Here is a 13,755-nt window from a genome sequence, read left to right on the forward strand (position 1 = left end):
TTTCTCCAAAAAGTACAATCTTTGTCCCCATGTGCAGTTGCAAACCGTAGTCTGTTTTTTTTATGGCAGTTTTGGAGCAGTGGCTTCTTCCTTGCTGAGTAGCCTTTCAGGTTATGTCGATATAGGACTCGTTTTACTGTGGATATGGATACTTTTGTACCAGTTTCCTCCAGCATCTTCACAAAGTCCTTTGCTGTTGTTCTGGGATTGATTTGCACTTTTCACACCAAAGTACGTTCATCTCATGGAGACAGAACGCGTCTCCTTCCTGAGCGGTATGACGGATGCGTGGTCCCATGGTGTTTATACTTGTGTACTGTTGTTTGTACAGATGAACGTGGTACCTTCAGGCGTTTGGAAATTGCTCCCAAGGATGAACCAGACTTGTGGAGGTCTACAATTAGTTTTCTGAGGTCTTGGCTGATTTATTTTGATTTTCCCATGATGTCAAGCAAAGAGCAACTGAGTTTGAAGGTAGGCCTTGAAATACATCCACAGGTACACCTCCTGTTGACTCAAATAATTGAAATTAGCCTATCAGAAGCTTCTAAAGCCATGACATCATTTCTGGGATATTCCAAGCTGTTTAAAGGCACAGTCAACTTAGTGTATGTAAACTTTTGACCCACTGGAATTGTGATACTGTGAATTATAAGTGAAATAATCTGTTTGTAAACAATTGTTGGAAAAATGACTTGTGTCATGCACAAAGTAGATGTCCTAACCGACTTGCCAAAACTATAGTTTGTTAACAAGAAATTTGGGGAGTGGTTGAAAAACGAGTTTTAATGACTCCAACCTAAGTGTATGTAAACGTCAGACTTCAACTGTAAGTCCCAGCTACTAGCCCCCAGCCAGCCAGAGATAGCAGGTGTTTTAAGTCCCAGCTACTAGCCCCCAGCCAGCCAGAGATAGCAGGTGTTTTAAGTCCCAGCTACTAGCCCCCAGCCAGCCAGAGATAGTAGGTGTTTTAAGTCCCAGCTACTAGCCCCCAGCCAGCCAGAGATAGCAGGTGTTTTAAGTCCCAGCTACTAGCCCCCAGCCAGCCAGAGATAGTATGTGTTTTAAGTCCCAGCTACTAGCCCCGAGCCAGCCAGAGATAGTAGGTGTTTTAAGTTCCTACTAGCCCCCAGCCAGCCAGAGATAGTAGGTGTTTTAAGTCCCAGCTACTAGCCCCCAGCCAGCCAGAGATAGTAGGTGTTTTAAGTCCCAGCTACTAGCCCCCAGCCAGCCAGAGATAGTAGGTGTTTTAAGTCCCAGCTACTAGCCCCGAGCCAGCCAGAGATAGTAGGTGTTTTAAGTTCCAGCTACTAGCCCCCAGCCAGCCAGAGATAGTAGGTTTTTTAAGTCCCAGCTACTAGCCCCCAGCCAGCCAGAGATAGTAGGTGTTTTAAGTCCCAGCTACTAGCCCCCAGCCAGCCAGCCAGAGATAGCAGGTGTTTTAAGTCCCAGCTACTAGCCCCGAGCCAGCCAGAGATAGTAGGTGTTTTAAGTTCCAGCTACTAGCCCCCAGCCAGCCTGAGATAGTAGGTGTTTTAAGTCCCAGCTACTAGCCCCCAGCCAGCCAGCCAGCCAGAGATAGCAGGTGTTTTAAGTCCCAGCTACTAGCCCCCAGCCTGCCAGCCAGAGATAGCAGGTGTTTTAAGTCCCAGCTACTAGCCCCCAGCCAGCCAGAGATAGTAGGTGTTTTAAGTTCCAGCTACTAGCCCCCAGCCAGCCAGCCAGAGATAGTAGGTGTTTTAAGTCCCAGCTACTAGCCCCCAGCCAGCCAGCCAGCCAGCCAGAGATAGCAGGTGTTTTAAGTCCCAGCTACTAGCCCCAAGCCAGCCAGCCAGAGATAGCAGGTGTTTTAAGTCCCAGCTACTAGCCCCCAGCCTGCCAGCCAGAGATAGCAGGTGTTTTAAGTCCCAGCTACTAGCCCCCAGCCAGCCAGAGATAGCAGGTGTTTTAAGTCCCAGCTACTAGCCCCCAGCCAGCCAGAGATAGTAGGTGTTTTAAGTCCCAGCTACTAGCCTCCAGCCAGCCAGAGATAGTAGATGTTTTAAGTCCCAGCTACTAGCCCCCAGCCAGCCAGCCAGAGATAGTAGGTGTTTTAAGTCCCAGCTACTAGCCCCCAGCCAGCCAGCCAGAGATAGTAGGTGTTTTAAGTCCCAGCTACTAGCCCCCAGCCAGCCAGAGATAGCACGTGGCAGACAGCCTGAACACTGAGGCTCCACTGGCACACCAACAAAATCATAATGTGCCAGGAAACCAATGAACACACGGTTCTAAAAGACTTGGGCAGAAACACAGGGTAGCTCTCCACACACACAAACAGACACACACACCAGGCTCTGAAGGAGCTAGGCCTGAAGCCCTAGCCTACCACCGCAACCACGGTGCTTTCTGACAGGACTTTGGATGTCTCACAGTCAGCATGCATGATTTAGACACACACGAATGACAGAGCAATTAAGGTTCAGTCATGTCAATATTATTAAATACATATATCCCTTATTCAATGTGTTGGCTAAGAGTGAAAAGGCACGTTAAATGCATCATTTATGCCACTTTGCAGAAAGATAATATTTTCAGTTCTGCAAGCTGGCAACAGGAATGAACCACCACTTGTAACCACAACAATTGAATGAGACAGGAAGAAATAGAAATAGCTGAATCCCTTAAACTTCGAAGTTTCATTCACAGTTGTTAAATTGAGAATGATAGCTACATGAAATTAACTTAGTAGAAAAGACACAGGCCTCTTTGTTAGTGGTTGCTGCCATGGAGACCAGGGGGGACAGTAATGAACCAGAAAATACAGTACTAGTCAAAAGTTTGGACACACCTACTCATTCCAGAGCTTTTCTTTATTTTTACTATTTTCTGCATTGTAGAATAGTAATGAAGACATCAACACTATGAAATAACACACATGGAATCATGTAGTAACCAAAAAGTGTTAAACAAATCAAAATATTTTAGATTTTAGATTCTCCAAAGTAGCCACCCTTTGCCTTGATGACAGCTTTGCACACTCTTGGCATTCTCTCACCCCACACTCTTGGCATTCTCTCACCCCACACTCTTGGCATTCTCTCAACCAGCTTCATGAGGTAGTCATCTGGAATGAATTTCAATTTACAGGTGTGCCTTGTTAACAGTTCCATTTGTGGAATTTCTATCCTTTTTAATGCATTTGAGTTGTGTTGTGACAAGGTAGGGGTGTTATACAGAAGATAGCCCTACTTGGTCAAATACCAAGTCCATATTATGGCAAGAACAGCTCACATAAGCAAAGAGAAACATCAGTCCATCAAGAACTTTGAAAGTTTCATCAAGTGCAGTCGCAAAAACCATCAAGCGCTATGATGAAACTAGCTCTCATGAGGACCGCCACAAGAAAGGAAGACCCAGAGTTACCTCTACTGCAGAGGATAAGTTCATTAGAGTTACCAGCCTCAGAAATTGCAGCTCAAATAAGAGATTGTGTGAATCAGGCCTTCATGGTCGAATTGCTTCAAAGAAACCAATACTAAAGGACACCAATAAGAAGAAGAGACTCGCTTGGGCCAAGAAACATGAGCAATGGACATTAGACCGGTGGAAAGATGTCCTTTGGTCTGATGAGTCCAAATTTGCGATTTTTGGTTCCAACCGCAGTGTCTTTGTGAGACGGAGATTAGGTGAGCGAATGATCTCCGGATGTGTGGTTCGCACCATGAAACATGGAGGAGGAAGTCTGATGGTGTGGGGATGCTTTGCTGATGACACTGTCGGTGATTTATTTAATTAAAGGTACACTTAACCAGCATGGCTACCACAGCATTCTGCAGCAATGTGCCATCCCATCTGGTTTACACTTAGTGGGACTATCATTTGTTTTTCAACAGGACAATGACCTAAAACACACCTCCAGGCTGTGTAAGGGCTATTTGAAGTGATGGAATGCTGCATCAGATGACCTGGCCTCCACAATCACCCGACCTCAACCCAATTGTGATGGTTTGGGATGAGTTGGACTGCAGAGTGAAGGAAAAGCAGCCAACAAGTGCTCAGCATATGTGGGAACTCCTTCAAGATTGTTGGAAAACCATTCCATGTGAAGCTGATTGAAAGAATTCCAAGAGTGTGCAAAGCTGTCATCAAGGCAAATGGTGGCTACTTTGAAGAATCTGAAATATAAAATATATTTGTTTTTTGGTTACTCCATGATTCCATATGTGTTATTTCATAGTTTTGATGTCTTCACTATTATTCTACAATGTAAATATTTGTAAACCCTTGAATGAGTAGGTGTGTCCAAACTTTTGACTGGTACTGTAGTTCCTGACCAACATCATTCCATTACAAAAATACATATATCATTCTTGGCTGCACTTGATGCTTAAACACATCGTCAAATATGAAAGTTTCCCTCAACTCGAGTCAAAGTTTATGTAAATACAGAATTGCCGAAATGGTAGAGTAAATCTGCATTTAATGTAACTTGGCTGTGTACAGTAACAGAGGTCTGTGTGTGTGTGTGTGTGTGTGTGTGTGTGTGTGTGTGTGTGTGTGTGTGTGTGTGTATACATGCGTGTGTGTGGAGAGAGCCATTTAAAGCACTCATTAGATGGATACAATCACAATAAGTGATGTCCACTAATATAAGTAGGACATACTTCTGCTATGATGTCATGGGGTAGAAACTGTCAATTACTAACCGAGAGAGGAGGATGTTACAGTTCTGGGCTCTGCGACCGTCGATGACTGACAGCTCCTTGACCTTCTTGGAGGTCACTGTGTCATCTTCAGACTCTTTCTGGATGGAGAACATTTGGGAGGGAGGGAAGAGTTGGAACATGAAGAGTAATACTCAGTGGATAACATCCAACAGCTGAACGTTGCGTTCATATAAACACACAGTTTTATATAATTTATCATACTTAGGCACTTTTGGATGAAGGCTAGCGTGCAGAACACAACGATGTCTTGTTGCACTACTGTATATGACCTTAAATGACACACTAACAGAGCTAGAGTTTGACTGCGTTACTGTTTAATAAACACACAATTGTATATCATTCATCACACTTAAGCACTTTTGGATGCAGTATTTGCTGAACGCAGCAAAAGCTTGTGACTACATGACCTTAATAATACTCTCTCTGGGAGAAAGAGCCACACCCAGTACACCAGGGTTGTATTCATTAGGGCACACTCAGCAAAATGTTTTGCAACGGAAAACAAAAATGAGCGTTTTTTTATGATACAAGTCCATGTAATCCCTCCCTGTTTCAGTCAGTTTTCGTTTTGTTCCTAATGAATACGGCCCATGAATAACAGTGCCCCAAGGCTGTTTGGTGGAGGGCTGTGGCTGACTCACACCAGCATACATTTTAGCTGTTGAACAACGGCAATAGGAACAAGTATTTTTATTAAGGCTTCTTCCATTTCCCCACCTGCTGTCTCATATGTCCATAAAAAACTATGGTGCATAGTAACCAGTCAGCAACAGACAAATAGACACCAGATAGTGACACACACACACACAATAATCCATGACACAATACCCATATGCATGCACCATCAACCTTAACAAAAGCCCAGGATGCACAGGAGACACACAGTACGAACATAAAACAGAAAATTGTTCCTCTGACTGGGTCAGTATATGAAACTGCCAAATGGAGGACAGCTGGGAAACAGGCTGTGTGAAATGGTGTGTTTGGCGAATAAGTGCTTGTTTTTATTTGGGGGGGCTTCACTCAAAGAATACAGGAGAGATTTGTTTTTGGAAAACGGATATCTGGCACTTTTTATAGTTGCAAGACTCCAGCTGCTTGCAGAATTGACTGCGTGCCACAAAACCAATTTGGCTAATTATGCACAGAAACATCTTGAAATGGTAACCAATAAAACTGAAATAGTTCATTCAAACAACGTGGTGGTGTGTTAAGAAGTATATTCTAAAAAGACTTGACTGAAAGAATGAATCCACAGAAACACAGAGGCTACAGGAAGACATGGCTTTCACAAGTATTTCACCTACGGACACGGACACGGACACACACACACACACACACACACACACACACACACACACACACACACACACACACACACACACACACACACACACACACACACACACACACACACACACACACACACACACACACACACACACACACACACACACACACACACACACACACACACACACACACACACACACCAATCCCCATGCAGTCATAAAGAGGACAGAGTCGAGTGAGAGAGAGAGCGAGAGAGAGAGCAGAGTACGATGAAGGACGGTAATGAGCATGAAGACAGACACGTCGCAGACGCAGAGCAGGGTCAGAGCAGGGTAAAGGACACATCGAGAGGTCAGAGGTCACTCACCTTATTGTTCAATGTTAAGAAGTCCTAAACAGGCGGGTGGGCAGGAAGCAAGGAAGATGCAGCATTCATTATTATTAATTACAAGATGCAGTAGGCTATGTATGGTGAATTACAGCAAAAAGGGCCAGCTCAGCAGATCAGTGATGCATTTGTTTGTGAGGACAAGCAGAATCCTGAGTAGCAGAGTGAGTCAGAGATGCAAATAACTGTGTTCAGACACATCATGAACAGCATGGCTTAAAACTCATAAAGTCCTTATACGACAAAAGGAATTCCATGCAACTTTATTTGTACCATTAAGGGCAGTTAGTAATGGAAATAGGGCCCTAGTCTAACCTTTATAATCACAGTCTTATTAGGTTGGTTATGGGAAAAGCTATCTGGAGGATTTCAATTGAACACCGTAGACAATGTGGACATATAGAGGCTTAATGAAATATGCCACGCTTCTCATGCAGCACTAGTAAACTATCCAAGGACCACGTTATCAGCATGGCTACTTCCTGTTGTAAACATTCCTGTTCTGTCTGGTTCCCTGTAACACTCACAAGGTAGATGACTAATTTGAACAGACCTAAATAGCCTGGTCCCAGATCTGTTTGCGCTGTCTTGCCAATCCTTATGGTTATTGTCATCCTAGGAGTTGGCAAGACAGCACAAACCGATCTGAGACCAGGCTATAAAAAAAGCACTGTAATGGCCTGATATCCTTCTGAGCCAGTTCCAGACAAAGTGTTGAGAAGTGCTGCTGGAAGCATTCAGTTATGGAGTGCAATGGCATGCATGTGTTTATCACTAGCAAGCAGTGTTTGTTGGAACAGCATGGTCGGTGGCCTTGGAAATGCTCTGAATAGTTATATGCAAATTGTTAAGAAATGATTTGGGGTCTTGTGTCCTGTCCTTAAGGGTGAATTGATATGTACTGAAATGCCATTTCCCTACAGTAATACTTTGGTATTTAGGTGTTAACTGTACCTGCTGTCTCTGGTACGCAGAGAAGGTCTTCTCGATGTCCTCAAGGTCCAGGATTTTGAAAACATTGATGTCATCGACGTCCGTCCACACAGTGCCCTCCAGCTTATTCTGCAACAAAACAAAACAGCCCCCATCCATAACTAAGACTGTAAAGGCTTATTCAACTAGAACACAGGCCATACACCCCTGAAACTTTAGAGGTTACAACAACAACATAAAAACACACCCAGGGCTTGTTTGCTATATTGATTTCATGCCATTGTGCAAACAATGCAAGAGATAAAGCATTGGGCCATCCTTATCCTTCATTCCCCCTGGCCACTCTGAGGCGTAGCTACAAAAACACTAGTTTCTGTTTGCCTCAGCAGCACAACAATCACTCTCTCTGTTATGAACAGAGATGCACAAAACACCTAATTTACAGGCTATTCCCTATTAAGTGCATTCATTTTGACCGGCCCTGGTCAAAAGTAGTGCACTTTATAGGGAATAGGGTACCTGACTAAGCAGCACTCACTGACCTCAGCCAGCTTAGCCCAGTTGAATGACTTGAGTGGGTTGGAAGGCTGGGGGATATTCTTCTTCTTCAGACCAGGTCCCATTGGAGCTCCAGGGGGAGGAGGGAGACCGAAGGGAGCCATGCCCGGAGGAGGTGGGGGTCCCCCGGGTGGAGGGGGTGGAGGGGGTGGCGGTGGAGGCATGCCCTGAGTGAGTGGTAGAGGGGCTGGGATCATGCCAGCCTGCATCGGAGGGGGTGCTGTGGGACCTCCAGGGGCCCCAGGTATGAATGGAGGACCACCAGGAACACTTGGATTTGGCCTCTGAAAATGATGTGAGACATTGGGATGGACAATCGATTAGCACTGGATGTACTTCAATATTTGATATGTTCCATCATGGAAATCCTAGAAACTCTCTGTTCTAACTACAACAGTTCCAATCAACATATATTAACTTGGAAGAACATCACAAGGCAATGTTGTTGTGTGGATGTTCATGTCTAACTGTGCTCTAACCAAACACCCGCTGTATCCGCTCCTAAACTGAACTGAGCTAAGGGGAAAACCATGCGGTTTGGACAGTGAAGGACGCTGGCTAGCTAGTTTTTCAAGCTATTTACCAAGGACAGCAACCACTGTCATCTGGAGGACTATTCAAAATGTGTTATTATTTTGGTCTTTGCACAGTTGAATTATTTAGGCCATGTGTTGTTTACGTCAATTCAGCTTTTAGCTGTGAATGTGTTTGTTTGATGTTTGAAGAGAACCACAATACAAATATGTTGTTATCGTTTTCTCCTCAACGGTTTTTGTTGCATTGTATCCACATTTGTGGTTGTATTTGAGTTTTTAAATTGTCAAATAAATCCGAAAGAAGACATTAGCCTGGTCCCAAATCTGTTGTGCTGTATAGCCAACTCCTATGATTGTTGTTTAGCATGACAATGTCAATAGGAGTTCGCAAGACAGTATAAACAGATCTGGGAACAGACTACGAGGACAGAGGCCATGTTTGACGTTCAACTGTGCCATAACCAAAACATTGTGCATTTATTCCTGATTGGAAAAGCTAAAGGGAGGAGGAGGATGTAAAGATGTGATTGTGTAATGTAAAATTACAATGCAATTTCTAATGCTATTGTATTTTTCATGGAATCTTGGAAGATTAGCCCTATTGTGAGCTAAACAAGCAAACAGACGTACAGTGTTGAGGTCATGCAGCTGGGCGGAGAGGTCGGCCACTTGCTGCTTGACCTGTTTGTGCTCGCTGGACTCTTTCTCCAGCTTCTCCTTCATCTTATTCAGCGTCTGCATCATGTCCTCCTTCTCCTGGGTCTTGGCGTCACACTCGCGTTCCTTCTTGTCAAACTTCTGCTGTAGCTCATGGTGCTCTGTGAAACCAGATCAGACGAGATCAAACCAGACCATACCATACCAGATCAGATCAGATCAAACCAGATCAGTCAGCAGTATGATGATACACAGTACAGAAGGTTCTGCCTTCAGATAGTTCCATCGCTAATAGAAACCAGAGACCATTAGTGTTTGTACCTTTTCTCATTTTCTCCGCCTGTTCTTTCCACTGTTTGACTTCATTCTCGTTGACCAGCCTGAGCAGTACAACACAGGAGGTTATGCTCGGTATCTGAGGTATTAAGACATCACAACACCACTGCACAATCCCACTAGGCTTTACATCCCACTGAGGTTAGGCGTAGGCTCAGTTATAAAAACAGATTCATTAGACAAGTCATTGGTGATCAGAGTTAACAACAGGGAACCTGAAAGCTTCTTCTAAACCAGAGACAGTCAGACTTTAGATTTGCAGGAAGCAGCTGCAGTAGGTTGACTGATGTTTCTGTCTATGTGTGTTTGGAAATGTACATCTTACTGATTTCCTCATCCAAAAAACAGATCAAAGCACTTTCATTATGGATTAAGAGTTCGGGATTATATTTCCAAAAACAAATTATGAAAATCCCTGTAAAATCCACAAAATGACTTGCTGATTTGTGGCAAGTATTAAGGGATCAGGGTATTCATTCTAGACCAGCAGATAGTATTGAAAAGGATTGTAAAATGAAGGAGATCATGGGAAATATAGATACATAGAAATGCTGATTTACATTTAGCATTTGTGATGTACAGTACCTTGATCACTTGATCAAGAGTGATTATGATTATGGCCACTGTATTAAGCCTAGGATAAGATGAACTCATGAGTAAATATACAGTGCAGAGTTTTGTCTTGATCCCCATATTTGGGTTTAAAGCCATTTCTAGAACGAAGCATGTTAAATAACACATGGAGATTTACGATGATGACAGTCGGTGCTCTGCCATGCGAGGTGGGGAGGACGTCAAACCGACTCAGACATGTCAAAACATTTATCCCCCTGTCGTTCCTCTCCTATCACTCACATTCGCACCACGTTCTTCACGTTGAAGTTCTCCAGAGGGGTGACGTCAGGGTCGTGACCTTTGTCGTTCTGAAGGACGATCTGCTGCACGATGCGGTCCAGGAGGAGCCAGTACTGCACCGTGTTCCCACTACGCTTGTCTGAGAGGAAAGAGGAGAGCACTTTATTAATACACAAAAGGGAAATTTGATTGCACCAGCCAATGCATACGCAACAATGAACATCTAGGGCTGGGTTCCTGAACACAAACTAAGTCTAGTCCTGGAGTAAAAAGCATGTTCAATGGAGATTGTCCATTGAGAGTGCTTTTTAGTCCAGTACTAGGCTAAATCCATGTCCGGGGAAACAGTACCATACACATAGCAACACATTAGGGGATAGTGTAAGTGGAGAGATCAGTCTGAAGTCAGCTCCCTCAGGCCACCATACCCACAGCTAATGCAATGTGGAGGAACAGCATTACCGCTATAATGTAGAAAGTTCTTATCGACAGATAGAACACCTTCTAGATTTAAATACCTCACATAGGCAGAATTCCAACAATCATTTCCAGATATTTTGAATTACCTAGAGGACATCATTTTAACTGCCGTCCTAAAAAGGCACTAAAAACACAGATTTATTACCACTTCGGATCCCTCAGAGAAAAAAAACAGTCCAGTTCTCAAATATTTAAAATGAGGAGAGGCCTGTAGACTCTTGGTGAACCCAAACAACTGTAGAGAAATGGCGAACGGCGGGCAGGCAGCACTTACAAGGCATAAGGAGACAGTGCTGTAAGACAGATATAAAGTGCGGGTGTGCATCTGTGTGGCTCATCTTCTTCTTTATGAGCTCAAACACTTGCGTGGCACTTTTTGTGTCAATGTGCACCTGCAACAACAACAACAATGTGATATTACAACTAGTGGACAGAGAAGTGACCATTGTAAACTACATGAACTGTACAGGTCAATCGTTACTCACGGTGTCAAAGCGTTTTGCCAACGACAGTTCATCCTCGTTTCTCAGCATCTCAAAGAAGTCCAAATGCCTAGAAGACAACAAACACCTCATGGTCAGACACAATCTCCTGCAGTTGGGTATGACGGTGTGGTCTAGATCTGAAATGTACTATACCAGTCTTGACTTCACTCACCTGTCTAATGTTGAGTTGTCGTGGGACCTCAGTTTATCGATGACCGGCTGGATGCCCAACATAAGGAACTCGTACCTCAGGTGAATTCTGAACTCAAAGCTTGACTGCGGAGTACAGTACACATAGCAGTTAGACTCTCTGAAGACAACCAACAGGACCATGAGAGGGTAAAGACTTAGAGAGGAAGTGGAGCACTCACCTCCCCTGCTCCCTGACTGAGCACTGCATTGATGAAGGACATGATGGCTGTTTTCAGGTTGACCTCGTCCCTGTAACGCCCCGTACTCCTGTCCAGGTCATTCAGCAGAGTCTAAGACATTAGAAAAGGACAGAAAGAAGGAATAAGCATCAGTAAAGACATTGTTATTCTAGGTGTATGGACATGAGAAAAACATTGCTGTGGTCGTAAACACAAAACTATTTAGAGTAACGCCTGAAAGTTCAATATGTTGAGTGAATGAGACCATGAAACACGACTCTGGATCAGTTTTAACACAGGATTAAGGAAAGCCTTGGGGTAACACATTACAGTGTGAAAATCCCAAGTGAACGCTTGGCTAGAGTGGTGTCTATGTGGTATAGGAGTCTGTCCCTCCACCTGGAAGCGAGTCCTCTCGCAGGCAAACTTCTGGTAGTGCAGCATAGCCTCCAGGATCTTCCTGTGGCCTCCTGGCACCAGACAGACAGCACCCATGATCTCCAGCACCGCCACCTTGGTCTTGACGTTCTCAGTGGCCAGGCTCTGGGCGATGATGTTGATGCTCTCTGTGTGGGAGAGCACGTGGGAGCGGCCCTGGGAGTTGTTCATCAGGGCCTTGATGCAGCCGATCAGCGACGTGTGGATCTGGGACTCGGTGGTGTCGTAGTCCATGCTCTTCAGGAAGTTCAGGATGCAGGTTAGGCCGTCCAGGTCGATGAACCGCGTCACAAACCTTTAGAGGAAGAGGAGAATTGAGGTTAAAAAGGTCAGAGACAGAGGCGCATCGAAATGACACCCTATTCCCTATGTAGTACACTATTTTTGACCAGAGCCATATAGGCCCTGGTCAAATGTAGTGCACTACGTAGAGAATAGGGTGCAATTTTGAATGCACCCAGAAACAGATCACGTTTACTATAAATCCCATTCTGTTCCTGAACAATACACAATCAGTGCCTACTACTCTCCTCTTTGACTTTGACGAGAAACTCATTTCATAGTTGACTGGGTTTCATTAGAAAATGGGGAGATGGCAATATCAAACAAGCTATATACATTAGTGAAACTGCTGGGGGGGGGGGGGCTTGACAGGTGTATGGGTGTGTGTGCATCTGTTCGTATGCGTGTTCAATATATGCCAGTGGAATTGAACAGTGGCAAAATAAACATCTTTAGCCAGCAGTCAAGCACCATTTAGCACAATAACACAGGATGGAGGAAAACAGAGAAAGCTCATTGGTGATAGACTACTAGGGGTTAGAGGTCAAAGGTGAGAAGGGCAGTGTTGACCTAACCTCTGGAGGACCTTAAGGAGAAGACGTATTACGCCACGTGTGTCGGGCTAGTCTACTAAGTGTGGGCTACAGGGCTGTAATATCATATTAATGCAGTGGTGTTTGGACTGGAGAGGGAAGTGGCAGCAGATGAATGAGCTGGGGCTGTTGAATGGCTCTCAATACAAAGTCTAGCCTAGTGATCAATCATATTACATCACTCTAATGACAATAATTGGACTCTGGGAGACCCTGAGCACAGTGAATTAACCCATCCTCCTTTGTGCAAATAGCAGACTCATTAAGGCACTCTCTGCATTGTTGGGAAGGGCCCGTAAGTAAGCATTTCACTGTTAGTCTACACCTGTTGTTTATGAAGCATGTGACGAATAACATTTGATTTGTCATCCTCTATTATGACTTATAGAAAATAGAATATGAGTTTATTATAATTAATGACTCAACAAAGAAAAGGAAACTCTATATCATGTGATCTACATGGATATTATTACAATAGGTCCATCTCACAAGCAAGGCTATCCAGTGCAGTAACGTCGCACTGCAATTCTTTAGTTTTCTGCCTTTGGTTTCACAGACACATACTGTAAATAGCGCACATCATAAATGAATGCATGCATATGAGAACAAGATGGATAAAAAGGAGCATGAGTGTGTCAGTGTAACTGGTATACCTCATTGGTTGAGTCCTTAGAGCGGTCTTCAAGCTCTCTATGGTCTTGTTCCTCTCTTCCTCATCCTCCTTTTCCAGCGCAATAAGAGTCTTCCTCTGTTGATGAAAACATTGAGAAAACTTGTTAGACGAGAAGACTCAATGACAATGTACTCACTTATCAAACTCAAAGGATGTCCTGCAAGGCTCTGT

The 13,755-nt window shown here is 44.1% G+C and overlaps 1 protein-coding gene across 3 annotated transcripts in view; it reads right to left on the reverse strand.

The window, feature by feature from the left end:
• Positions 1-13,755, reverse strand: part of daam1a (dishevelled associated activator of morphogenesis 1a) — an 89,915-nt gene that overhangs the window by 34,042 nt on the left and 42,118 nt on the right. For 2 of the 3 annotated variants that reach the window (XM_082955727.1, XM_082955726.1), the window contains exons 5-17: positions 13,565-13,659; positions 11,998-12,331; positions 11,599-11,709; positions 11,400-11,503; positions 11,228-11,294; positions 11,017-11,134; positions 10,263-10,401; positions 9,393-9,451; positions 9,045-9,232; positions 7,863-8,162; positions 7,342-7,449; positions 6,367-6,390; positions 4,686-4,783 (exon numbers count right to left, since the gene is read on the reverse strand). In XM_082955727.1, the coding sequence (XP_082811853.1) occupies positions 4,686-4,783; positions 6,367-6,390; positions 7,342-7,449; positions 7,863-8,162; positions 9,045-9,232; positions 9,393-9,451; positions 10,263-10,401; positions 11,017-11,134; positions 11,228-11,294; positions 11,400-11,503; positions 11,599-11,709; positions 11,998-12,331; positions 13,565-13,659 (1,745 nt within the window). The remainder of the gene's footprint in view (positions 1-4,685; positions 4,784-6,366; positions 6,391-7,341; positions 7,450-7,862; positions 8,163-9,044; positions 9,233-9,392; positions 9,452-10,262; positions 10,402-11,016; positions 11,135-11,227; positions 11,295-11,399; positions 11,504-11,598; positions 11,710-11,997; positions 12,332-13,564; positions 13,660-13,755) is intronic. The other variant, XM_082955728.1, reaches the window with a different exon arrangement.

This window comes from Salmo salar, chromosome 09, assembly GCF_965601325.2.
Source record: "Salmo salar chromosome 09, fSalSal1, whole genome shotgun sequence".
Classification (NCBI taxonomy): Eukaryota; Metazoa; Chordata; class Actinopteri; order Salmoniformes; family Salmonidae; genus Salmo; species Salmo salar.